This window comes from Centroberyx affinis, unplaced genomic scaffold, assembly GCF_046629955.1.
Source record: "Centroberyx affinis isolate AG114_WGS23_722 - 3 ecotype Tasmania unplaced genomic scaffold, CSIRO-AGI_Caff_v1 ptg000612l_1, whole genome shotgun sequence".
Taxonomy (NCBI): domain Eukaryota; kingdom Metazoa; phylum Chordata; class Actinopteri; order Beryciformes; family Berycidae; genus Centroberyx; species Centroberyx affinis.
In genome coordinates this window covers 322,999-350,957 of record NW_027279242.1, presented here as the reverse complement: position 1 = coordinate 350,957, position 27,959 = coordinate 322,999, and the positions used below count along the sequence as shown (strand labels likewise).

Sequence of the window (27,959 nt, the reverse complement as noted above, 5' to 3'; positions counted from 1 at the left end):
TTGCCTCTCCATACCTGAGAGTGTCCAGTCTCCAGTGTGGATCCTCCAGTCCAGCAGAGAGCAGCTTCACTCCTGAGGCTCCTGGATGATTGTAGCTCAGGTCCAGCTCTCTCAGATGGGAGGGGTTGGAGCTCAGAGCTGAGGCCAGAGAAGCACAGCCTTCCTCTGTGAGCAGACAGCCTGACAGCCTGCACACACACACACACACACACACACACACAAGCAGCAAACAGATACATATTGTTGCATTTTCTTGCAATGATGTAATGCGAAAAAACAATATTGATAATTATCTTGGTTAAATTTTCCTCGATTTCAAAATAAAAGCAGCTCGATGGCTTTCAATAATGACCAGCAGAGTTCCTCTCTTAAAGCATAATTGTGGTTATGTTCAACCTGGGCTTTATTTTCCTAGTTTTTCCATCATGATGATTGATTATGTTCACATCCTTCACTGTAGAGCTTGACATAGCTTCAGTTCAACAGGAGCGCTGCTGTCCAACACACACAACACACCGCAAACACACTCTAACAGTTGAACCCTAAAAGTGATTGAAACAGAAACACTCACACTGCAGTTACACATATCTTTAAATAGCTGCGACTGAACAATTATCACAACATTTCAGTTCTAATAGTCCATCTGATGCTTTTTAGCATTGCTCACACACTTCCTCATGGCTGCTAGTTTTCTGCTGCATTCAGCTCATATTGGAAGAAGCAGAAGAAAAGGCTTTTGTTTCATTATTCTTATTTAAAGATTATATAAGGTTATAGTGTTGAAATATAAGACTGAAAAAAAATTTCACTCCTGCTTGTTTTATTACTTTTGTTTTTGTTTTATTCTGCTAATAAAAAGTGTTAAATGAAAGTTGACTGATCTATTCAACTTTTTTATTCAGGAGCAAAATTAACCCTTTAAACTTGGCAGAAATAGTGATTTTACATATATGGTGATAAAACACGATGTCGGCTGATATGAATATTTGAATCATTTTAACATTTTCAGCCATATCACCCAGCACTAATAGGTTGTTAGTTATTGTTTATTCTGGAGGATTGCTTTTGCAAACTTTTGTACAGGTTTTCTGAAAAAGAGGTCCTAGCTCTCAGTGTAAACTCCTTGTTTAAAAAGAGTTACATGTTGGATTTTCTCACTGCTCTGAAATTAGTTATGATAATGCAAAAACTGTCACTGTCTCCAATTAATTAACTAATTAACAGTTAAGGATCTGGTTTGTATTTTCAGTTTCAACAACAGAGGCAGTAAGGAGAGGAAATAATGAAATATTCTCACAGAGGATAGAAACTAGTGATTAATGTTGGTATTTCAGCTGCTTTCAAAACTCACATCAGCAGGAAAATCCTACAGAGGTCAGGCATTTTCACTGACATTAATGTGCATGTAAAACAGAATTTAAATGGTGGTCTGTTGAACAGTATCAGTAATACTGACCTGAGAGTGTCCAGTCTACAGTGTGGACTCTCCAGTCCAGCAGACAGCAGCTTCACTCCTGAATCCTGCAGGTCGTTGTGACTCAGGTCCAGCTCTCTCAGACTGGAGGACTGGGAGCTGAGAACTGAGGCCAGAGCTTCACAGCTTCTCTCTGACAGTTTACAGTCACTCAGCCTCAATGGACATGAAAAGATAAAGAAATGTTAGTCTCTTATAATTTCAGTCAACCAACTCACGTAAACAGATTATAGATAATGAATGCAAATATAGTTCAGTCAGGACCACTTAAGTCAAAATAAAACTTTTATTGTCATTTGCAGTAGTTATACAGTATATGGCGGTATGGCTCTGTTCTGGGAGCTCCCTGCCCTTGCCTAAGGCAAAGACCCCAGGTACAGAACAGAGCAGGTAACAATGACAACAGAAATTGTCTTGTTTAAGTCAGACATAGCATGTAAGGAGGAGCTGGGGTGGAGGCGGGTTGCAAGCGGCTTGCAGAGGAAGCAGCAAGGGTAGGCAGACTAAAGCAGCTTTAAATGAGGTGCCCTGTATGAGATTTTCCAATTACATGCATAGAAGGGAATCAGCTGAGCCATCAGCTGATGTGGGCTGGCATTGAGATCAGCTGCTATCAGCTGATGTAGGCTGGGTTTGTGAGCTGAGCTTGACCTCGTGGCCTGCCTGAACTAATGCTATGCTCAATATACAGAGTTCAGTATGGCGTCTAGGCTCTGATCCTTTCACTCCCTGCAGCAGACACCTAGCTAGCCAAAGAGAGCAGGGAGACAATAGGCAACTTCCCCTCCAAAGCCGTGTCAGATACAGAGCCAGACACCAGCTAGTAATTTCCGGTGGAGCACCCACCATGTGGCCTTGTTGATATCCCAAATGCAAGTTAGCATCTTAGGATCAAGCAAGGCCATTCTAACATTATGTGGAACCTCAATGTGTGGGCCGGGCACCAGTCGCTGTGTGGCCATTCCCCTACTAGGCACCATTGACCATCGAGGGGAATATACTATCTAGTGAACCCCAATATGTGTGCCACCCCTCTAATGGCAGCTTCTAGTAGAATACAGTCTGCTTAACCAGTGATCCGCCTGATATGCAGCAGAGTAAAGATAAGCTACAGAAGACTCATAGCCCATTCAGTCAGGACAACTCACATACTGATATTCATAATATTCCTAAATAGTTGTGACAACAATAAGTTTTGACGGAATAGATCTGCTTAATAGTACAACCCCCCAAAGCAGCTATCAAATGAAATATTCCTGGATAGAAAACCTGCTTGAAACCATGCAATCTTGCGACCAGAGCTTTTGAGGTTTTCGACATAGGATTTTGTAAAATGGAGCGCTCAAATTCAACCCCAACAGGTTGTCAAATGTAAAAAAAACAAAAAAAAACAGTTTTTTGTTTAAAACATTAAGATTTTAAAGGTTTTAAAACTCAACATGCACTATGCCATAGTCAATGAACCATTAAGCTAGTCAGTGTGGATCAGCATAATGTCAGCGAACAGATGTCTTCAATAAAGTGTCACCACAACATTCGTTAATTATTCACATAACATTTATATCAACACAGAACTGAAAAAATATTTAAATATAGCCGCAAGGGGCAACGGACGGGGTCCAAGAACAATATGGTAATTTAGAAAGCCTTAGAAAGAGTATTTTAACTGTATTAGCGCACTCCATTAATCAATTAACTTGATTTGGACATAGTCCTAGAACATGTGTACAAACTTGAATAAAAATCTATTCAGTCAATTATGAGATATAAACTTTTTGCATTTGTAGCGCCCACTAGTGGCAGAATATCCCAAGACTGAGTAGCCAAGCTTGGACCTAGCATCCGAATAGGTGCACCAAGTTTGGTTAAAATCGCTTAAGCCAATTTTGATTTATGAGCATTTATATAAAATTGAACTTAACGACACAGGTCTAAAAATTTGGAATTTCAAAACAGATTGACGTATCAAAATTTCCTTGATAACTTTAGATCAGCTTAGTCCGTAGATGATCCTGACAATGTTTTGGGACGATTGGCCAAACGGTTTCTGACGAACAAAATTTGACATTTTTAGAGCAGAAGACCAGAAGAATAATTTTGATTCTAAGCTAAGCCGTTTTCGAGATAATTGCAAAAACATAAACTTCATTGTTGCAGCGCCACCTTGAGGTCAATCAGTGTGATTTTATGTGCCTGAGTAGTGGGTGGAATTTGCAACCCACCTGCCAATTTTTGTGAATTTTGTTCTTACTGTTTTTGCTGCACGAAAACTTCTAGCGGAGAAGAAGAAGAAGAAGAAGAAGAAGAAGAAGAAGAAGAAGAAGAAGAAGAAGGAAGAAGAAGAAAGAAGAATAATGAGAAAAGCAGTGCGCTTCGCTGCTTGGACTCCTAAAAATGCTGTCTGACCTGAGAGTGTCCAGTCTACAGTGTGGACTCTCCAGTCCAGACAGCAGCTTCACTCCTGAATCCTGCAGGTTGTTGTTACTCAGGTCCAGCTCTCTCAGATGGAAGGGGTTGGACTTCAGCGCTGAGGCCAGAGAAGCACAGCAGCTCTCTGACAAGCTGCAGCCATTCAATCTGAATAAAGAATAAAGCATGTAGCTATCAAATAAAATAACCTGAATGCTTACAAAAAACCTTTGTTTCATAATCCAATTATATCTGTTCAGGTTTGTAATGTGTAGCTCAACATTGTTATGCCCTAGACCAGTGGTTCTCAAAGTGGGGTCCGGGACCCCCAGGGGTCCTTGAGGGGGTTCCAGGGGGTCCCCAGCAAAAAGGAGAATAATTTATTTTCACTATAATTCCATCCCATAAGTAACACAATGACAGAATGTATGACTATTTTGGTCATGGGTTTCATACACTTTCTGTAATAAAACATCTGAAAGCAAAAAACTTATCAGATGGGGGACCCTGGGACAAAATCTTATCAAATGGGGGTCTGTGGTCAAATCTGTGTCAGTTTAGGGGTCCTTGACATGAAAAAGTTTGAGAACCACTGCCCTAGACAATGGATTTTACCATTTTGTTAGTGTGGATCAGCATAACATCGGCCTTATAGAGTCATTCCATCTGAAATCAGACAGGCTGTCACACGTATGTAAATCTCACAATTGGTCCATTTTCCTTGAACACGTTCTTTAACTAACTATATGGATAAATCTGGATGCCAAGTAGTTTCAAATAAATAAAGGTTTAGTTAAGGTCCAGAATGGACACTTTTTATTGGGACAATATTTTCAGATGACAGTTTCTCTGGACATAATTGTGATAAAAAGCAGAATTGGAGTTGGAGAAAAGGCTAGCACTAGGCTAAGGCTAGCACCTATGTCCTGTTGGACCAGAACTTAGCTTTATAGCACTGTCTCGTAGCACCTATGTCCTGTTGGACCAGAACTTAGCTCTATAGCACTTACTCTCATTGTTCTCTCCTAACTAGAACCTTGCTTGTGTTGTATGAAAATCTCATGTGTAAGTCGCTTTGGATAAAAGCGTCTGCCAAATGTGAAATTGTAATTGTAAATTGGATTGGAGTAGCCACCAAGAACTTATGCAGAACTAAAAAATCAAGCTGTTTATTTATTGAAACCAATAAATATGTTTTCTGGTATATCTTCATTGGTGGAAAATCACATGTGAATATTTGTTGAGCCTCAGAACATTTATGTTCTACAGATATTTTGATGCATGTAATGTGTAGAAATTTGCATTATCCTTATGAAACTCCCCCATGATGAAGTTACCCTTTCAGTTATAAGCTCTGGTTTCATGTATATTTTATGGCAGCAGGAGTCATCATCAGTAGGAGCCACAGTAGCTGTTTTAGGGCACAGGACGTTGCCCAAGAGCCTGAAAATGCTGCCCTACGTATCACTGATATTCAACAGGGAGGAAATATCTTCTGGAACCTATATGAAACGAGGGTCCAGTGCCGGTCCGGTTAAACTAGGCTAAATACCTAAACAGGTTTCATACTGTCACTAAATCGTACAGTAATGTGGGAATTAGGAGAACACACATCGGATCATAAATTAGATCTACTCATGTGATCAATCAATGGGTTATTATGGCTCACTATATGTATGCCTACCGGTGAGCAATGGCTGTGCGTAACGATACACTGGATGTCAAAGCTAATCTAGAAAATGTTCATAGATTTTTCATTTTAATTACAATAATAATAACACAATTTATATTTAAATCAAGCCATATGTACAAAGAAATCAGCATGTATTAACTACAGCTTGGTTCCACTCTGATTTCAGATGGAACAACTCTATACAGACATCCTCAAATTAAATGTCACCACAATATTCATATAATATTGATGTCAGCACAGAAATTAAATATGCTGTCTGACCTGAGAGTCTCCAGTCTACAGTGTGGACTCTCCAGTCCAGCAGACAGCAGCTTCACTCCTGAATCCTGCAGATTGTTGTTACTCAGGTCCAGCTCTCTCAGATGGGAGGGGTTGGATTTCAGAGCTGAGGTCAGGACTTCACAGTGAGTCTCTGAGAGTCCACATCCAGAAAGTCTGTGATCACAGATTTAATGTAAGATTAGTTATTATGAAAGCAGAGCTGAGACTAAGCATACCAATCAAAACATACACAGTATACTACTACTACAACTATTATTACTACTACTACTACTACTACTAATAATAATAATAATAATAATATTAATGACAAAAATTAGTATTATAGAATTTGAAAAGTTTCAAAAAGTGCTGAACGTGTAATATAAGCAGAAACCAAGCAGAAAAGAATACATACATGCAATTACATGATAGAAATTCTGTAAAAAGTGTTTAAAAAAAATGATAGAGATTTTAGCCTAAGCTTCACAGGTAGGTAATTTCAAATTGTGGTAAAACAACGCAGGATTAACATGACACTCCTGTAGAATAAAACAACATCAACAACCATATCATGTAATACTAACTGTAATGTAGACAATATCCCTGGAATATACTGCTGTCTGTTGAGATAAAATGTAAGTTTTCAAAACTTTTTAACCACACCCTCTTAACTCCTGAAGCTCCTTGGCTGGTTTGTATTAAGCCACCTTCCTCCCAAGGAAGATAACATATAAAAACAACACTTAACTGTAAAGTCATAGCAATCATTGCAGCTGAACAAAATAACTGTGTTCACTAACTAACATGATAGCTGAACAGCAACAACAAATTTGCAACAACAATTCAAGAAAATGTTTAGCTTATCACAACTGAGTTGTAATCTTTGGAATAAACAGCTGTAACACCAGTGTTGGAGTCGTTACTGGAAAAAAGTAAGGAATCACACAATACTTGTTACTTTTCTTAAAAGTAATGAATTACATTACTGATTATTCCCTGAGAAAAGTAATTAGTTACCCTACTCATTACATTGTTTTTGCGTTGACGATTGTGCTAGGCTTACTTGCATTAATTGGGCCAATAAATATTGTCGACCTAAACCACATACCAACAGAAGTATCTAAATAATGACATACACAAAATCTTTTTAAGGTTTTTAGCCTACAACATTAAATTCAGACTTTCCGGGATGTCTTTCCCACTTTGTTGGCTCATTCATGCGCGCTCTACTCTAACTTTCATAGATATTACACCAATAAAGAGGTTAAAGAGGCTAAAGAATTAAATACTGGTAACTGGTTAGACTGGTAACTGTAATGCGATTACTGAAACTGTAACAGTAATGCCTTACTTGACTCCGTTACAGGAAAAAGTAATACGATTACAGTAACACATCACTTTGTAACATGTTACGCCCAACACTGTGTACCACTGCTATGTAGAACAACACTTTGTGTGCAAGACTGAGGAACTATATATCTTTATTGTAATTCTTATGGCGTCAGGTATGAAGGTCACTCTACACTGTAAGGTTAATTTTCACATCAAGACTAACCGAGCCTCTCTGCAGTTCCTCACAGCTGGGATCAGTCTGCTTCGTCCCTCATTTGATGTGTTGTACGCCTTCAGGTCCAACACATCCAGAACCTCCTCTGACATCTGCAGCATGTAGGCCAGAGCTGAGCAGTGGATCATAGAGAGTTTCTTCTTTGAATTGTTCTCTGACTTCAGGAACTCTTGGATCTCCTGATGTACTGAGTGCTCGTTCATCTCCATCAAACAGTGGAAGATGTTGATGCTTCTGTCAGGAGAAGTATTGGAGGTGTTCATACTCTTCAGGTTGCTGATGGCTCTCTGGACCCTGTCTGGACTGCTCTCTGTCTGACCCAGCAGGCCTCCTAAGAGACTCTGGCTGGACTCCAGTGAGAGACCATGAAGGAAGCGGACAAAGAGGTCCAGGTGGCCATTTTTACTGTTCAGGGCTTTGAACATGGCTTTCTTCAGGAAGACATCCAGGGATTGATCACAGTCTTTTCCCAGGAATGTGTCCAGTGCCTTCTTATCCCTGTTTGTGTAACAGTGGAACATATAGACTGCAGCGAGAAACTCCTGAATGCTCAGATGAACAAAGCAGTAGACCGTCTTCTGGAAGAGCACACACTCTCTTTTGAAGATCTCTGTGCACACGCCTGAGAACACCATGGCCTTTCTGACATCAAGACCACACTCCTCCAGGTCTTCTTGGTAGAACATGAGGTTGCCTTTCTCCAGATGTTCAAATGCCAGCCTCCCCAACTTCAGAAGAACTTCCCAATCAGTCTCCTTCAGCTGCCGTTGACTCATCTCATATCTCACGTCATACTTCTGCTTCTTCCTCTTTGTCTGAACCAGCAGGAAGTGTGAGTACATCTCAGTCAGGGTTTTAGGCAGCTCTCCTCTCTGGTCTGTAGTCAACATGTGCTCCAGAACTGTAGCAGTGATCCAACAGAAGACTGGGATGTGGCACATGATGTGGAGGCTCCTGGATGCCTTGATGTGTGAGATGATTCTGCTGGACAGCTCCTCATCAGTGGATCTCCTCCTGAAGTACTCCTCCTTCTGGGGGTCAGTGAACCCTCGTACTTCTGTTACCCTGTCAACACACGCAGGAGGGATCTGATTGGCTGCTGCAGGTCGGGAAGTAATCCAGAGGAGAGCCATGGGAAGCAGATTCCCCTTGATGAGGTTTGTCAACAGCACATCTACTGATGATATCTGTGTGACATCAGACACAACCTCATTGTTGTGGAAATCCAATAAAAGTCTGCTTTCATCCAGGCCGTCAAAGATGAACACAACTTTACAGACAGTGAGCTTCTCTGCTGTGACCATCTGTAATGTTGGATGGAAAACATGGAGCAGCATGAGAAGACTGTACCGCTCATCTTTGATCAAGTTCAGCTCCCGGAACGAAAGCAGAATCACAAGACTGACATCTTGATTTTCCAAGCCCTCTGCCCAGTCCAGAGTGAACTTCTGCACTGAGAAGGTTTTTCCAATGCCAGCAACGCCCTTCATCAGAACTAGTCTGATGTGTGTCTTTTGGTCAGGTAAGGGTTTAAAGATGTCGTGGCACTTGATTGGAGTGTCATGGAGGGTCTCCATCTTGGATGCTGTCTCAAGCTGCCACACCTCATGTTGGGTATTAACCTCTTCACTCTGTCCCTTGGTGATGTATAGTTCAGTGTAGATCCTATTGAGGGGGGTTCCAGTTCCTGCTTCAGCAGTTCCTTCTATCACAAATTTACATCTGTTCCTCAGACTGATCTTATGCTCATCTAAAACATACTGAAGATCGCTGTCCACTGGAAGAGAAGAAAGAATAATCAAGTGTATAATAAATATGCTATTGTTTTATGGTTTTAGAAATGGCGACAACAGCAGACAGACTCCCAGTCTTACATTGTGCAATGCTGGTTTGACTGGGTGTCTGCAGTCCAGGTCTTGTTCTGGACCTTTTTCCACACTGGGGACAGGTGGAGTCTTCTGATGAACCAAACTGGTCCCAGTATGAGACTGGATCCCTCAGGACCTCCTGACACAATGTGCAGTAGGACAGTTGCTGCTTCACTCCACCTAGAGTCCTCTTCTTCTCTCTGTAGGGATGAAGGCAATTGATTATGACTAATTAGAAAACATGAAAATGTAACTAAAAAAACTAAAATAAAAGTTTTAACTATCTTTTGTTGTAAACTAAATATCAAGATTTTGCCCATACTATAGATGTTCAGATGCTGCCACAACATGTAAAGTTTATTTTCATTTTATTGCACACCCATCCGGTCACCCATCATGGATAAATGTCACTGTGGCGATCATGGATGAATGCAACATTGTAGCAGTTTTTCTGATTCGCTCCATATGTAATTGTCATTAATGAATGCTCAGCTCAATACAAACAACATGCAGTCCTATTATATCAATTTTAATGAAACCTGTTAAAGAGCACAGATATTGCCTGGCAGTCATTGGTTAATAAATAAGTTCCATTACTGATAACCTCTGACTTCAGATAGTGTTAGCAGGACACAGAGATTGATCACAGGAGTCAGGGTGTCTGGCAATAAAAAGAAGATACGATGGTCATGTAGGTACAATACATCAGCCGTCCTGAAAACTACAGTTCCCTATGAAAAAAACTACAACTCTTTCCTGTGGTAACCCCCCTGAACACCAAAAACTGTGCCCTGATAGGCTGCCAGTCTTAAAAACAAAGTGCTGCCATTGTTCTCTCTCTGGGGCTGCCCAGAGGGACTGGTGTCCCTTCTCCTGCAGGCCCAAGGCCTGTACTGTCTCCCGCCTGCTCCAAAACAGAGTGAATACACGCAGCCTAACCTCTCTTCTCTGCAGAAGCAAACTGCGGATGTGAAAGGAACTTTCCCCTGCTAAGAAAGCAGAGTGACCAGTACCAGGACAGAACCAGAGGTCTACACCAGAAGCCCACGACGTGCTGAGGAGCACACGAAACTCTCTCTCATTCCCTCCACACGACTCTGACGTCTGTTGGCCACATCTGACGACTCAGACGTGGCCAACAGAGAGAAATACTGCTGGATCACCGACCCAGACCTCAGGACGCAACGGAACAATCCTTTTCCCTGGGAAACCAGAGTTTGAAACCGCAAGCTTTGAACCACGCACAACACGACAAAGGACTCCAAATAAGTAACAGTAATAACTGAGCATATAGCATAGCAACAGCATTAGGAAAATAACAGATATTCAATGAAGTGAATGTAAACTGTTTGCTAATGTTAAATTGTTGAGATGCATTGCATTTACCAACTGTTGGTCTGTTAACACCAAATAGCCATCCCACGTGTTAGATAGGATAAATGCACAAACTCAGGGTTTGCATGTATTTTACCTCCACTAACATGATCTAACTTCATGATCTTATAACATCAAATAATCTTTTTCTCATATTCCATTGTTAGATAAAATCCCTGAATTCTCATTCGGCTTAGTTCACCAAATCCACCTAGGCCTAAACAGTTTTCCCTCCGTCTAGGCCTATATGCTATACTATGGTTTACGACCCTTTGTTCCCCTCTCCAGCAAAGGCCAGTACCTGGCCATGCAGTCAGCATGCTCACACATACCCTATAGATAAAGACACATGCACGCACACACACACACATTCATACACACACACCTGTAAATAGTTTGTATTTGTTTGCATTACTTTGAAAAACTTTATTCAATAAATTGTGTGTTGATTCTAAAAGGGGCTTGTGTCTGTATTACATAATGCATGAATGAACCAACCTCTGCTGTTAAAGACCTCACCTTATCCTTCAACCCTTAGTTAAATGACCAATATTATTAATTTAGTGTTAACTAAAGGAATATTATTGTATTTTAATTGAGATGAACTATTAATATTGAAATTTCAATAATAATGAGTCACTTGTTAGTTGATATTTCAAATTGATAGTTAACTTTATGAGACTGAATTTTAGACATTGTAGGAATATTTATCTTATCATTTGTGCCACCTTATGAAAACTCTTCATAATCAGTGCCACTGTGTGAAAAGACTCATATTCCTTACATTAATATTATCTCCATGGGAGGACATTCCCTACAATATAGTTCCGCTACATTATCAATCAGTGTCTATATTTACATGTTTAAATTATGACCTTAATGACCGTACGCAGGCTCTCAGGAGGGATTGTAGAAAAGCTGAGCGCAAATGGAAAACAAATAAAATTCAAATTTTCTATGATATCTTGAAAGACCATCTGGCCAAATACCAGGAAGCAGTTAAGACCGCGAGAGCAAATTACTTATCTTCTATCATCGCAAAGAACCACAAAAATCCGAGGGTCCTGTTCAATACTACTCTGTAATTGCTCCCCCTCCCCACACCAACATTGAGGAGTCAACTCCCAAATGTGAAGAATTTCAAAAAAATTTCCTCTGCTAAGTTGACAGTATTCATCATAGTATTTCTCACTCTGTCCGGGACCTTTCTATCTCCACAACAAATCCGCTGGGCTTGAACTGTTTTGAATCCATAACCCTATCTGTCCTAATTGATACTATCTCCCACATGAAGTCTGTAACCTGCCCCCTCGACATTATCCCCACTAGCCTCCTTAAAGGATTCTCGGGCGTAATTGGCCCTAGCATCCTCTCCATTATTAATAGCTCTCTGGCCACCGGTACTGTTCCATCATATTTTAAACACGCAGTTGTCCAGCCCCTCCTTAAAAAACCTAATCTAGATCCCTCCATTCTCAACTATTTCAGACCCATATCTAAACTACCATTTTTATCCAAAATTATTGAAAAGGTTGTTCTGTCACAGCTCATTTTACATCTGAATCACAATAACATCCTTGAGAAATTCCAATCTGGTTTCAGGGCCCTCCATAGCACAGAATCAGCCCTACTTAAAGTATCAAACGACCTGCTCCTTGCTACTGATTCTGGAGATTGTGCATTACTACTCCTACTAGGCCACACTGCTCCTTCTCCTTCTCCTTCTCTTCATCCTCAGCAAATATCTCCTGTGGGGTCCCTCAAGGCTCTATTCTAGGTCCAATTCTGTTCTACATTTACATGCTTCCGCTGGGTCAAATCATTCAAAAATATAACATTTCATTCCATTACGCAGATGATACACAACTTTACCTCCCTCTAAGACCTGATGACCAACACACTTTAAGGAATCTAAAAAACTGCCTTGACGACATAAACTGCTGGATGGCTCAAAACTTTCTTCAATTAAACAACAACAAATCTGAAATTGTCCTATTCGGCCCTCAAATTTGAAAAACAGGTCAAATCAGTAGCCAGCTTCTTCCAACTAAGAAACATCTCTAAAATCAAACAATTTGTCTCATTCTGTGATTTTGTCTCGACTGGATTACTGTAACTCCCTATATTTTTTAGTCAATCTTCCATGTCACACTTACAACTAGTCCAAAGCGCTGCTGCCAGGCTTCTGACTGGCTCCAGGAAGAGGGACCACATCACCCCTGTGCTGGCCTCTCTTCACTGGCTCCCCATACGATTCAGAATCAATTTTAAAATTCTACTGTTTGTTTTTAAATCCCTTAATGGGTTAGCGCCTGCCTATTTGTCAGAGCTCCTCTGCACCCCTGCGACCCCCAGGGTCCTCAGGTCATCTAACTAAGACCTCTTGGTTGTTCCACGGTCTAGACTGAAGCTCAAGGGAGATTGTGCCTTTGCAGTTGCAGTCTCTAGATCATGGAACAACATTCCCCAATCAGTCAGGTCCGCCCCCTTCATCAACACTTTTAAATCCAGGTTAAAAACTAAAAATAGTTTCTTTCATTGTGTGCCTACTGTCTGGCATCTTTGCACTGTACAACACTTTGGTTAACTACAGTTGTTTTTAAATGTGCTCTACAAATAAACTTGACTTGACTTTAAACTTGACAAAATCTGCTGTTTGCCTGGCATTGGCTTTTCAACGATGTTGGGGTTTTGGTGTGTAAACCATTTCCTGTGGTCTTATGTGTGTGGCCAGCAGTGAGCTGGTTGTGGCGGGTCCACTTGTAATTGCCAGGGTAACTGGCCCGGGTAGGCAGAGTCAGCACTTGATAAAACAGGCTATGACCTTTGTCATAGCCACTCAGAGAGCGCAGACCTCCGCCAAGGTTCGTGCTATTATTGCTTGTTCGTGAGTCGGATCCGGATCCGCTCCAAAATTTAATGGGTTCTTCCTCGGCCCATGCAACACCCTTCCATGAAGTTGCATGAAAATCGGGCCAGTACTTTTTCCGTAATCCTGCTGACAAAGGGTCAAACAAACAAACAAACAAACAAACGGCACCGAAAACATAACCTCCTTGGCGGAGGTAATAAATGGTCAAAACTGCTTGACGCAATTGTCTCTCTCTACAATCCTCTCATAGTGTGTAATGCAACAGTGAAGGGAAACAATTCTAAATGACAGAACAGAACATTTTTCCTTCATCATTATTAATCAAGTTTTATCAGGTAGGCTTACAGTATAACCAGTCCTCTTACTTTGTGTCTGAGGGTCCAGGTTCATTACTGAAGTCTGGAGGTCTGCGTTTAGACCGGTCACTCTTCATAGACAGACAGCTGGGTACTGGAGACTCTGCTCTCTGCCTGTGGTACTGACCTCTGGAAACAGAAATGTTTTATACATATCATTAGTTCTAGTAAAGACAGACAACAATGCATGTGACGTTGCATATTGTCACTTTTTCTGTCCATCTGGTTCCTCCATCTGGAGTTTTTGCTAAGGTGAACAGCTGGTTATGTTCATATCCTAATCTGCACTTTCACAATCTGCTCTGTGCCAGACTTTCATTTGTATTGATCACCTCTGTCCTTTGGCTGTTGATCACCTCTTCCAGCTCCTGCATCCTTTGTTGTCATTTCTGTTTTTTTTCTCATAATTATTTTCAATATATCCTGTCTAGCGGCAACTCAAGATTTGGGGTTAGGGTTACATTGTGCGTTGACTAGACTGATCAAGACCACACTGCAGGTCTCGATTAGTTTACTTCAATTTGATGATTTCAGCAAGGCGTTCCGGTTCTGTCATGTGCCTGTTGGTCGGTCTGTCATGTGTGCTACCATGTTGAGAGCCACACACCCAAGAGCTTTAGAGAGATCCTTGCCTCTCTGTGTTTAGTCCAGAGTTTCAGTCATAAACTCTGCCAGGTTCTGGCTGATTGTGTTGGGTCCAGTACTCTGTATGGACTCTGCAGTCAGTCAGTCTTTCATCAAGACTGCTAACAGTGACTCAAGCAACTCAAAAGAAAATGGATGTCCAAGGAGTGGACATCAGGAGAGAAATAATTCATGTCATGGTCACGATTTACTGTAACGTGTGCACAATATGCAACCGAACCCTCGTTTTGTTGTATTCATGTGCACAAGATATGTCATTCTCTCCATTTGGTTAATATGAGCCTCGTTTTGGTTTATTCGTGCACACCAGATACAAATCGTTCCCTCGATTTGTGCTCTTGACGTGCGCTCGACATGTAAAACGTGCCAAAACGTGCCCTCAAAATAGTGAAATGGTGCTCTGGATATGTAAAACGTGTGCAAGTCACAAGCTTCTAAAGAGTCAGAGCACATCATTTCATTTGAAATGTGGCGTTGCCCTGGCTGTGTTGACAGTGAATCAAAAGAAAAGGCAACATGTTTTCAGAGGTGGTTGAACTCAACGGCTCGGCTTGTTGGGATAATTGATGTGGCGTTTTAATTGTGGGAACATAATTATTTTGTGCGCACAAATTAGTAGGAACGAAAAAAATAAATTGAGGGAACAAAATGTATTCTGCGCATATGAATTTAGCCAAACCGAGAGCAGGTATTAACCAAATCCAGGGAGTGAAATGTATCTCATGCGCACGTTGTTCTATATCTTGGCCTCCATAAAACTTTTTTTCTCTCCCTTGGCCGCTCCTGGGCTCCGTAGTTTTCAGTACAATAGTGTAGGTTATCAAGTAACATTTCCTCATTACAGTATAAACAGTCCTCTTACTTTGTGTCTGAGGGTGCAGGTTCATTACTGAACTCTGGAGGGTTTAGATCTTTAGACCAGTCACTCTTCATAGACAGACAGCTGGGTACTGGAGACTCTGCTCTGCCCTCCTCTTCCTCCACACAAACACTCATCTTCTGGACTTCAGTCAGGTAAACCAGTAACACTGGAGACACACACACACACACACACACACACACACACAAACACATCATATCAGGAATGCAGCCAGCGCTACCCCTGGTAAGTTAGTCTCACCTTGTTTTCTTTAAACATGTCTAATTAAAAACAGTGTGTATTACACAGCCAATCGGGACTTTGTATCCACAGATGAATCAGTGATAAACTGTTCAGTTCATTCTGACTCTTATTCCCTCTACAGTCCACAGGGTGACAACTGACTCAGAGACAGTAAAATAATAATAATGTTCTAATAACACCAACTCAAACTTTTACAGTAAAATAATAATGTTGTCAAAACACTCACATTGCTTGTTTCCTTGTTTCCCTCCTGCTCTGCTCTGTGTCTCAAAATGGAGTCTGAATAACTTGTTTTACACTTTCACTTCCACTGTTCCCTCCTCTTCTCATGTACCTGGATCACCTGATCAGTGTTGCTCCTCCCTGCTCCATTTCCTGCAGATGTCTTCTGATTAGGCTGAAGTCACATGTGCACATTTGTGTATGTGTGTGTGTGTGTGTGTGTGTGTGTGTGTGTACTTTTTTTTTAGATTTGTTTATGAGAAACTCTCTTGTATTGAATATGACATACCAGTCAGATAAATAACAGAAAAAAAGAAATAACCCATAATATACATACGCCAGTAAATAGGTACAGTATTCACCACACAATCAACATAACACAGTAGACGTCTTGTCTGGTACAGTATTCACACATTCAGGGACTCAGTCTTTGTTCAGCAGACTGAGACTGCTGGTGGATGAATGACCTGCTAGCATCCTGTATCTTGGGCCTGATGCCAATGGCTCATAAGCTCTAAACAAAGGATGTGACACATGTCCAATAATTGCCGTTCCTTTACATTACATTACTATTATTACTGTTATCTTTAAGTGACTAAGAAGTTATTTTACATCCAAAAACATCAATGTGTATATATTACATGTACATTAATATATCATACTGTTAGAAATTGTATCAGAGCTTATGTTTGTCTGTGCATCCCACGATCCCAGGGATGGGTTATTTTACCTGGTGTGTGGTGGGTGTGGATTTCTGAGATGAAGAATGTTGTTTTCAATACATACTCATGTGTCATGTGTCATGTGTCCATGTGTTCATCGATTATAACTTTTGCTTCCAGTAAAATATTGAAAATGTAAAAATGTCATTTTTTTAGAGGACACCTTAATCTAGCTAGAAAAATATTTATTGTATCCCAGTAGGAAGGCACTTCTGAGAAATACACCAATGAGTAAAAAGTGTGACAAAATGTCCCAGTCTCCCCTAATTGTGCAGTTCACCTCCCACTCCCACAGGGACAAAGGGGCTCGGGGCAAAGTCAGAAAACTGACTGGCAGCTTTAGCGTGAAGTTAGAGCAGACTCTGTCACCATAGGCTGTTTTATCATTCACCATAGGCTGTTTTATCATTCACAAACGTGACATACCGGGTCGTCATAAGCAGTAAGGTTTTCTCTACTCCCGCCCCATTTGATCATTTTAACAGAGGGACAGCGATTCATAAAAGCACTGCAGCGCAAAAAATACCACCTGCTCTAGTAAAGACCGTACTGTACAACTTAATGGTAACTAATGAAAATAAATTGAATTATTCAAAAATCAATAGATAAAGGTCCATTGTGTCCCAGGCATTAATTATCATTGGAAATATGTGAACATTTTTAGTATAGAGGCAGTTATTCATTAGCCGTTATAAAATTGGTTTTGAATATAGGAGCACCTCAAGGTTGTGTGCTATCACCATGTTTTCTTTATATACACATGAAATGCAAATAGTGAACTCAACTTGTCAGTTGTACAAATATGCTGATGATATGGTATTAGATAGTTTACTACAGCAAAGGGACACAGACAGAGATTCTACATATTTTCACCATATTGGTTCATTCATTAATCAATCATCACTCTTAGCCTTACTTGGAGTAGTCACAAAATGTATACCAACTAAACATTGGGTTATACAGATCAGCAGTTATAAGTAACATTTGGATATCACTATACCATAGACAAAAGCTGAGATGGGATCTTTTCTTGTCGAAGGCTGGGGGGCGTCAGGGACTTCCTCTTCTTCTCTTCTCATACGTCTTGGAGGGTTTTCCAAAATAGCGTCCATGTCAGCCTTTGTCCCACTAAGGAGAAGTTCTTAAGGAGCTGACAGAGCCAGACTGTCTCTGGTTACTCTTCTTCTGCTGAGACATGATCCTGAAGATACCTCAATCATTGTGCTTGCTGCTTCATTTGATTGTGTTCATTTGAAGCTGATTGTGTTCAGTTGCATGTCGCTGGACTTGCATTAGTGTTGATAGTCACCGTAGAGAGCCAATATACTGCATTTTACCAGTTCAAAGACCAGTAACTCAGTGCACCACCCCAAGTCGTATCCCGAGTCCCTGTGTGGTAAAAGGCTGCTATTTTGTCTCTAGACGGTGAGTAGAAGCTCTAGGTTTACCCTGAGTGCTCCCCTCTACTCTCTCTCTCTCTCTCTCTCTCTCTTACTAACCACCACATACACACACACACCCCACATCTCATTACACATTCATTACTACCTAAGGATTAGATGGTGTCGGTTTAGCTGCCTAACTCCAACCCCATCTTGGTTCAAAAGCCCCTTTGTTGAGATTGCCCGGTCACGGCCGCCATTTTGAACTCTCGCGAGACGTCCCACCCACATGGTCACGTCCGCCATCTTGCTCTCTCCTCTCTCCCTTCCCCCACACGCACCCACCCACACACACACACACACACACACACACATCCATACATGCCATATGCTGCTTGTGCCTTATGCTTGCTCGTTTAGATCCATAGTTATGTAATAGATGTTGATTAACTGAAGTGCTATTGATTATTGATTAATATTGCTAAAGTTAAATAAACACTGTTATACTTTTAAAGAGAAGTTGTCTGTGATTTCTTATGCATATGTGTTGTAGTAACCACTGGTTGTGAGGGCCTGTGTATGAATTCACCCTTCACTGTTCACTCATAAATGTACAGTGGTACTGAAACACTGTCATTTGGGAGTGAACAGCCATTTTGAGACTGTCTTAAAGGTTCAGTTATTGGTCCCTGATTCCAGGGTGGTGCCCCGTTAATATTGACTCCCGTCAATCATTTTATGAAATTTAATAATTCCATGATTATTAATTATTAATTGCTAATAACCAAACCTGCCCCTATCAAAGCCCAACACACGCATTGCGCAGTTGCCTGAAGAGCAACCAGTCTGACTCAAGATGTGATCTCCTGGCTTTGGCCCATGCCACATTGCGCTAATGAAGTAAGCTGGAGAAATCAGAACTGAACCATGCATTGTCTCTGCCTTTTACTCTGTACTTTCTGAGAGGAGCATGTTTGTCAATTATTTCAATGAAACCATCATAGAAGAATTTCCAAGCACGTTCAACATCAGCAATAAGATTCATTTTCTCCCAATCAAAGCAAGAAAGATAATGAAAAAAACCTTTTTCCACAAAATGTTTCATATTACGCTTTATAATGATATGTGTCTTGGTTTTGGGAATTCTTGTATTTCTAACTGTGACAACAACACAGTGGTTACTAATGTCATTTGCAAAAACAGCAGCAGATGAGTACTTATGGGGAACATTTGTTAGGATTAGGTCTATTAGAGATGATTTTTCAGGGCATTTCAGATTAGGTCTAGTAGGACTATCAACAATGTCAACAACAAAGATTTAGGGAGTCACAATACGCCTTAAAGTCATCAGACACAGGATGTAACTAGGTCCAATTAAAATCTCCAATCAGGACAATTTCATTAAAATGTAAACCTGCTAGAAGATGCATTAAAGACGGTAGAGCTTCACTGGCAGCCGAGGGTGTCCTATAGCAACCAACAACAGTAATATGAAGAGTTTTAGATACCTCAAGATCAAGAGCCAAAAATTCTAATTGCTTACTCACTGATTTGGAGAGTAGCACATTCACATGAAACTTAAACTGAAGTTTAAAATACTACCGATGTGATTTATTTTTAGCCACAACATGATGCCCTTTGATTCCACTAGAATTGATTTTCAAATCCATTTTATTGATTACTTTCAAAGCCATGCAGGAGCATGTAAGTGTGTATGTGTGGGTGACGCATCCCGCCAGGCTTTTCGGCAGGATCGGGAGGATCAATGTGACCCGTGAGCGCGGTGGAAAGAACAGCGGCGGAGAGAAGAGATGGGGCGCGCTGGAACGGAGATCAGTATGGATGTATGGACTATTACAGCAGAGTTTTTACCGTTGTCTTAAATTTGACCAGCACAGAATCGGATATATGAGACTGATCCGCCGGTCACCAGTCATGGCCGATCAGCTGAAAACCGGCCGATTCCCGTCACCGGCCGATCGATCGATGCATCTCTAAAAGGAAAGTTAAGACACAACAAGAGAACAGAACCATTGTCTTTGTTCACCTTGTATTGCCTCAACTTCTGCATGAAGTGCAACTGTGATGTAACAGACTAGGAAAAGGCTGTAAATTGGGAGGGCTTTTATTTTAGTAACTTCCTGTTGAACGGCAAGTATAGCCATTTTGTTGCTGAAAGGCACATGGTAGGGAGGTTGGCAATCCTCATCCATCAGGCACTGTTAATATCAGGCACCCATCGGTGGGCCTTAGCCTGATTTGGATTAGACTGGAGGAATGCTATGGCGCTCCAGAAGCCATAGAGAGAGCTCTATTTGCAAAAATAGACAACTTCCCTAAGGTCGCCAACAGAGACAACCACAGACTTTGAGAACTTGGAGATTTGCTGTTTGAACTTGAAGCTTCAAAGGAAGATGGTCATCTGCATGGACTGACATACCTGGATACGGCAAGAGGAATCAGTCCTATCGTGGAGAAGTTGCCTTTCTACTTACAGGAAAAATGGATGACATTTGGGTCAAAATATAAGGAAGACCACAACGTACCTTTCCCACCATTCTCAGTCTTCTCTCAGTTCATAAGGAGAGAGGCCAAAGCAAGGAATGATCCAAGCTTCAACATGCCCAGTTCCATGGCACCAGCTCTAAAAAAGGAAAGGATGGGAAACTTGAACTACAGAAATTCAGTTTCGGTACACAAAACTAACGTGTATAAGGAAACTACTAATAGTGTAGGGAAACAAACAGAAGACCTGAACATGCTATGTCCAATACATAAGAAACCTCATCCACTTAAGAAATGCAAGAGCTTCTGAGCAATGCTGTTTGATGACAGGAAGAAATTCCTTAAGGACAAGGGCATATGTTTCCGCTGCTGTGCTTCAGTCTCCCACCAGGCCAAGAACTGTGACGTTTTAATCAAATGTGCAGAGTGCGAAAGTGAGAGACATGTAGCTGCACTTCATCCGGGTCCCGCTCCAAGGGAGTCAAAGGTGCTGTGCCCTTCTAAAGATCATGGCGGGGAGCTAGAGAGTGTGCCTGAAGATGGATCAATCTCAGCTAGTACTACAATGTGTACACAAGTTTTTGGCGAGGGCTTCAGTGGAAAGTCATGTTCAAAGATATGCCTGGTTAATGTATATCCACAAGGTCGTCGTGAAGAGAGCAAAAGGATGTATGTGATCTTAGATGATCAGAGCAACGTCTCGTTTGCCAAGACAGAGTTCTTTGACGCCTTCCACATACAAGGACCATCAGTACCATACATCCTAGCAACATGTGCTGGAGTTGTCAATGTGACTGGAAGAAGAGCTCATGGTTACGTTGTTGAGCCGCTCACAGGAGAAATAAGTATTTCCCTTCCAACTCTGATAGAGTGCAATAATGTGCCCAACAGTTGAGCAGAAATCCCAACTCCTGAAGCAGCGTACCATCACAGCCACATGCGAGCTATAGCTAACGAAATACCTGCTCTGGATACCTCCGCAGACATTTTGCTCCTATTAGGACGAGACATTCTCCAGTTCCACAAGGTACGTCAGCAGTATAATGGCCCACATAACGCTCCGTTTGCCCAGAAGCATGACCTTGGGTGGGTCATTGTCGGTGACATCTGCCTGAGTGGAGCTCACTCCCCAAAGGAAGTGAACACATTTAAAACATGCTTCATGGAAAATGGCCGTTCCAGCTATCTGCGTCCTTGTGATAACCTTGTCAAAATTAAGGAGGACTTCAGTCAGAGTTTCAAGCAGAACAGCTCTCTACCTTGGTCATGTACTCCGGTGCAGCAAGAAGACCATCTTGGTGGAACAGTCTTCCAAAGGTCTGAAAGGGACAATCAGCTTGCACCTTCCATCGACGATCTGTCCTTCCTGCAACTGATGGACAAGGGGTTTGTTAGGGATGAAAGTGGCAGCTGGGTGGCACCCTTGCCATTTCGGAACCCAAGGAAGCCTCTCCCTAACAACAAACAGCATGCACACCAACGACTTATGTCATTGCAACGTACCTTTCAGAGGAAACCCAGCATGAAAGAGGACTTCATGGAGTTCATGCAAGGGATCCTGGACCACCACCCTGCTGAACTGGCACCACCGCTAGAAGAGGGAAAGCAAAGCTGGTACCTTCCCATTTTTGGGGTGTACCACCCACAAAAGCCCGGAAAAATCCAGGTCGTGTTTGACTCGAGTGCTCGCTTCGAGGGAGTGTCACTGACCGCCGACATTAAGCAAATGTTCTACTGCTTTCTTGTCCAGGAAGAACACAGAGATGTCTTACGCTTTTTGTGGTTCAGAGACAACAACCTTGAAAACGAAGTGGTGGATTACCGCATGAGGGTCCATGTTTTGGGAACAGCCCATCACCAGCGGTGGTAACCTACGGATTAAGGAGAGCAGCACAAGAGGGAGAGAAGGACTTTGGCAGTGATGTTTGTCATTTCATCAAGACAGACTTTTATGTGGATGATGCTCTGAGGTCCTTCCCAACAGAGGCCGAAGCAGTTGATGTTTTAAAGAGAGCCCAGAACCTGCTGGCATGTTACAACATCAAGCTCCACAAGATCGCCTCGAATAAGGCCGACGTCATGAATGCCTTCCCCAAAGAGGATCGAGCCAAGGGCATTGAAACTCTGGACCTTGCTGTTGATGACTTACCTGTTCAGCGCAGTCTGGGAGTAGCCTGGAATATGACAACGGATACATTCACCTTCCCAGAAACCCTTCACACGCAGAGGGGTGCTTTCCACCATCAACAGTTTGTTCGATCCATTGGGCTTCCTGGCACCAGTGACAGTCCAAGGTAGACTCCTTCTACGAGAACTAGTCTCTCAAGGTACAGACTGGGACCAGGAGAGGGAGTCTGAGATGTGGTTTGGCAACCTGACTGAACTAGACTACAAACAACTGAGGAGGACAGTAAAAACGGCTTCAAAAATCATAGGAAAACCACTGCCACAGATTCAGGACATTTACACCTCCTGCTGTAGAAGGAAGGCCCTAAGTATTATGGAGGACACCAGTCACCCAGCACATGGTCTGTTCTCATTCCATCCCTCAGGAAAACACCTACAGAGCATCAGAGCTCGGACCAGCCGACTCAAAGACAGTTTTTATCCCCAGGCGGTTAGATTATTGAACAGTAGCACTTTACATAGTGATTATTATTTGTGGGATCTCTTATTTATTGTTTCTGTTTTTTTATTTATTCTTATTTATATAGTTTATGTATATAGTTTTTAAGGGCTGAGATAGAGCCAGGGCAGATGCTTTTGCAAGACATCTTTTGTTTCAATGAAGACAGAAGCAGGAGTGCTCTTTAGCGTTCATTTATTCGCTCAACACTGACAAATCTCATTCACGACCAAAACACTTGATAGTAAATACAAAAACCCACCCCCCAGATAATCAGTTCATTGATAACTGATGTGTGTGTGACATGACATCACTGTAGAGGTGTGCTTGTTTTATGCACCTTGATAGTTGTAACAGATGCATTTCATTGCATTTGAATGTACATTGTACTTTTTAAATGTATGTGACAATAAACTTGAACTATTGGAGCACTTGTACAGAAAAGTTGACTGCTCTTTCTTTAATGTCACTTTGTTGGTATTTTGCTTTCTTACATTGTTGCATGTTGTTTGTAACCTGTATGTTTGTCATGATGCTGCTTTCTTGACAAGGTCTCCCTCAGAAAAGACATTCTTCATCTCACTGAGAATGAACTGGAAAAAAAACAAATTAAATACAAAGAACATGACTTTCCATAAACTCAGGTAATGCATTACCTGAGTTTATGGAAAGTCATGTTCTTGCACCTGTATAATCTATAATTTTTTGTGTTTTATTTTTTCATAATTCTAGATACTGAACATGAATTGGTAAATCGGAGTGTCAGTGACGTCTTCGACCAAACTGGCAATGTAAATCAATAGATTACATTTTCCTTGATTTTCATGACTTATTTGAACTTATTTAACAACAGAGCAATACACTGCTTTATTTAAAGGCAACAATAATTACATATTAAAGTCAACAATTTCTGTTTAAAATGATGTGGATCAAACAATCTTCATTTAAACTTTATTCCTGTAGAAAACAAGATAGATGTTTAGCTTGGAGCAGTGAGATTGATCAAATAAAACAAAGATTCAAAGGACAAATATTTTAACCTTTCTCATTCATTTCATTTTCAAAATAAAATGTCTGTTCTTGTATGTGATGTTAAAACTCTGATCAGTAACCGTTCACATACAATCCACTGTTCACAGTGACTGATGGATCATGTTTGTTTACAACGACATGAGCAGTAAACCTATATGAAGATGCAAACGTTAATATTCTCACTTTAAGATGTGTGTGTGTGTGTGTGTGTGTGTGTGTGTGTGTGAGAGAGAGAGAGAGAGAGCGAGAGTGTGTGTGTGTGTGTGTGTGTGTGTGAGAGAGAGAGATCCTGTCCAGAGTGAACTATCGTTTCAGCAGCAGTCTTTGGTCACAGTGTGAGTGTTTCTCTCTCCTCTATCTGACACAGAGACACTGAGGAACCAGACACAAACCCAGACCCAGACCACAACCTAAACGCAGGGTAGAGTGGTTCAGTGAATGTGGAGTAGAAGGTGTGGATGTGGATCAGTGTGTCAGAGTAAACTCTGTAGAAGGACAGAGAGCGAACAGACCAGTCCAGATACACTGCTACTCTGTTACAGTCAGAAGAGGAGGGGGAACGCATGGCTGTTGGTCTGTTATTGTGTCGGGCATCGTAACTATTATCAGAGCAGAACAGACTCCAGGACTTGTCATTCCCTCCAAGCCTGCAGGCAGCACCCTCTCCTCTCCTGCTGATTCCTCTGTAAGTCACTCCTATATCAACCCTTCCTTTCCTCTCGACCTCCCAGTAACAGCGACCAGTCAGACTATTTCTACACAGCAGCTGTCTCCAGCAGTCAAATCTCTCTGGGTGATCAGGATATGGCTGCTTCTCTCTCACCTCTGTCACCTTTCTGTTGTCTTCAGACAGTAGGAGGTTTCTGTGTGCTGTGTTTGGGTCCAGTGTGAGTTCACAGGCATCTGACGGAGAGAACAAGACTCAATACAGCAGCAGCTTCTCATCTAATAAACATGTTGTGGTTATTTGTTGATTTATTGACATTTCATTTCTTAGCAGTTTCATGATGGCACATGATGTCAGCCATCATCCTGATTCACAGTAGGATCTGAATGAGTGGATATCACATACTGTGGTGTGGATGGACTTTCCATCTCAATAGTTGAATGTGTGTTGCTTTGTTTTCATGAATGAAACTAAATACACACTTACACTTCCTCACACCTGGTTTCAACCTCTGCACTCCACCATGTTCCACACTGGAGGAATAAACAGGGAATAAGTCAGATCAGCAGATTCTCTTTTATGATGGAAACATGGACATTTAATACTCATCCACTCATATCCACCGTTAAACATGAAACAGTATTCCTCAGCTTCTCGGTGTGACAGACAAAATGTGTGTGAACTCTCAGCCTTCTAGCAAACGTTGCCTCTCCATACCTGAGAGTGTCCAGTCTCCAGTGTGGATCCTCCAGTCCAGCAGAGAGCAGCTTCACTCCTGAGGCTCCTGGATGATTGTAGCTCAGGTCCAGCTCTCTCAGATGGGAGGGGTTGGAGCTCAGAGCTGAGGCCAGAGAAGCACAGCCTTCCTCTGTGAGCAGACAGCCTGCCAGCCTGCACACACACACACACACACACACACACATTGTCATTCCCAACTGATCCCATATTGAAGCTTTGTCAAATCTTTTGGCGTCACTATGATGATGCAAAAGGTTCCCTTTCGCGTCCTTTATAAGCTTTGATTATAAAGGAGTTGGATGGTCTATCTAAACATGGTGAAAGTATCGAAACGCATGGTTGCCAACTAAATCCACACAATCCATTAGTGTTGTAGTCGAGACCATCTGAACCGAGACCGAGTCAAGACCAAGACCAGAGCGTATCAAGTCCGAGTCAAGACCAAGACTTTGAGGGGGCGAGACCGAGTCAAGACCAAGACCGAAGGGGGGCGAGACCGAGTCGAGACCGAGACCAGACCAATGCGAGTCCATTTTCAAGACCATGTAATCAGAGTGATGGCTCAACATTTACACCATTTCTCTGCTAAAATTCAAAAAGAAAGAAAGCATTTTTTAGGAATTTAAGTAAAATACAAATGGATGTACAGTATGTACTCGGTGACAGAAGGCAATCCTTTGAAACATTGCAATTCGATTTCACTGACCTTTGGAAAGGCTCAAGACAGTGGGCAGAATGAAACAGAAGTGTTAAAAAACCCTGAGCAGATAGCTTCACTAAAACATTAAAAATTATTATCAGGTTATAGCTGACCCTTGCTTTTATGTCACAATGTATAATTATTTTGATTCCTGAAATGAGAAGAAACATAAACTTACTGTCATGTATAGGCTACAAATTGTTTTTATGTTATAGTGTTTTGACTTTGACCAATGTGCCAACTTGCCCCGCTCTCCCCTACTCAATCTGCCAGAGCCCCGCTGTGCAGACGAAAGTGAAACTTAAAATTCCACAATTTACTTGCCTGTGTTAGTAACGGTATAAACAGTAACCTGATAACACGTCTTCTGCTGCACTACGGACTTTAACGGTAACGTTATTACCTTGTGGAATTTAAGCCTAACATTAGTTAAATTATAATTTAACTGATAACTGTGTCGCAATACTTTAATGCAGCGCGTTGAATTGAACGCGCCATGTGCCTGTATGTAATCGGTGCTTGTTCTTAGAACTGTTTTGCAAAACTCTCTGTGATTTCTGTAGGCAAATTGTATTATTCTCATTCTCTCCTCCTCAGCCACACATGGTGCTCTCTCCCCCTGTATCCTGCGTTCTCTTTCTTGGCGCAGCTCAGAGGGGGGTGAGTGAGGGTGGCAGCGTTTAATGGTTAATAAACTTTCAAACTTAAAATAAGCCAAGTTATCGGTTGCAATTTGAAGGGGAAAGTTTTATATCCAATCACAGTAAAAGATAAATAAATCAGACAATGCACCGGCAGGTAATGATGTTACTGCACTTGTGGTCTCGACTGGTCTTGAAATAAAATTCCGAGTCCTCTTTGTCCGAGACCGAGTCAAGACCGAGTAAAAATGCAGTCGAGTCCGAGACGAGACCGAGACCAGCAAAATGTGGTCTTAAGACCGGTCTCGAGACCAAGACCGATCTCGAGTACTACAACACTACAATCCATATTAGAAAAGCGAGCCTCTAAACGAGCTGTTTGGACTTCTGTAACTTTGTGGCGTCACAAAGGTTCGCTCATTGTCATTTTTGTAAGAAATAATAGACTAACAAAGTGTTTTTTTCAAAGCGGTTGAGCGGTTCTCATTGTTTATTAAGCAGAGAGTTTTCCCTACCTGCTTCACTGTTGAAACGGTTAGCCAATCAGAACAGATGAGTCATTAATATTAATGAGCCGTAAAGACACAGCGACAGAAACAGCCTATTCTTGGTAAGGCTCAGAGAGAGATGCTCCGGTTCCGGTGCCACGCTGCTAGCCACGCTGTTAGCATCTTTCCTGATGTCTTCCCGGAGTATTATTCATTTTTTCCCTGTAACCACTCACTCTTAATTCCTCCCTTTCAACCTGTAAACTGCATATCCTTCAATTTCTTCTGCACCTTCCCTCTCGACTTCTGTTGGTTTATCTGTAGCAATTTAGTATCATCTGTTAGCCTAGCTTGTTATCTAGCCGCAGCTAGTTAGCAGCTTTCGCTATTAGCCCTGTCTTGCAGGCTTATTTTTAGCTAGTTAGTAACTCCTGCTTACTTAGTTACTCGCAGCAAGCTAGCACCTTGTGCTAGATAGCCTTTTGCCTAAAGCTATTCAGTCTAGACCTACATTATTGTGTCTGGTAGCCATTAGCACAGCCCTCTAGCCTTTCGCATAACGTTATTCAGTCTAGCTTTGTATCATAGCTTCTG

At 41.6% G+C, this 27,959-nt stretch overlaps 2 protein-coding genes across 2 annotated transcripts in view; both read right to left on the bottom strand.

Annotated features, from left to right (window-relative positions):
- The window catches only part of LOC139643462 (NACHT, LRR and PYD domains-containing protein 12-like), a 66,875-nt gene that overhangs the window by 1,777 nt on the left and 37,139 nt on the right, over positions 1-27,959 (bottom strand). The window contains 4 exon segments of the mRNA XM_071518612.1: positions 15-188; positions 1,457-1,630; positions 3,881-4,051; positions 5,838-6,011. Of these exon segments, the coding sequence (XP_071374713.1) occupies positions 15-188; positions 1,457-1,630; positions 3,881-4,051; positions 5,838-6,011 (693 nt within the window).
- LOC139643442 (protein NLRC3-like) lies at positions 7,377-10,755 on the bottom strand. The gene is made up of 4 exons (XM_071518588.1): positions 10,744-10,755; positions 9,286-9,472; positions 7,593-9,181; positions 7,377-7,496 (listed from the first exon to the last, which is right to left on the bottom strand). The coding sequence occupies exons 1-4, from the start codon at positions 10,753-10,755 to the stop codon at positions 7,377-7,379; spliced, it is 1,908 nt and encodes a 635-aa protein (XP_071374689.1).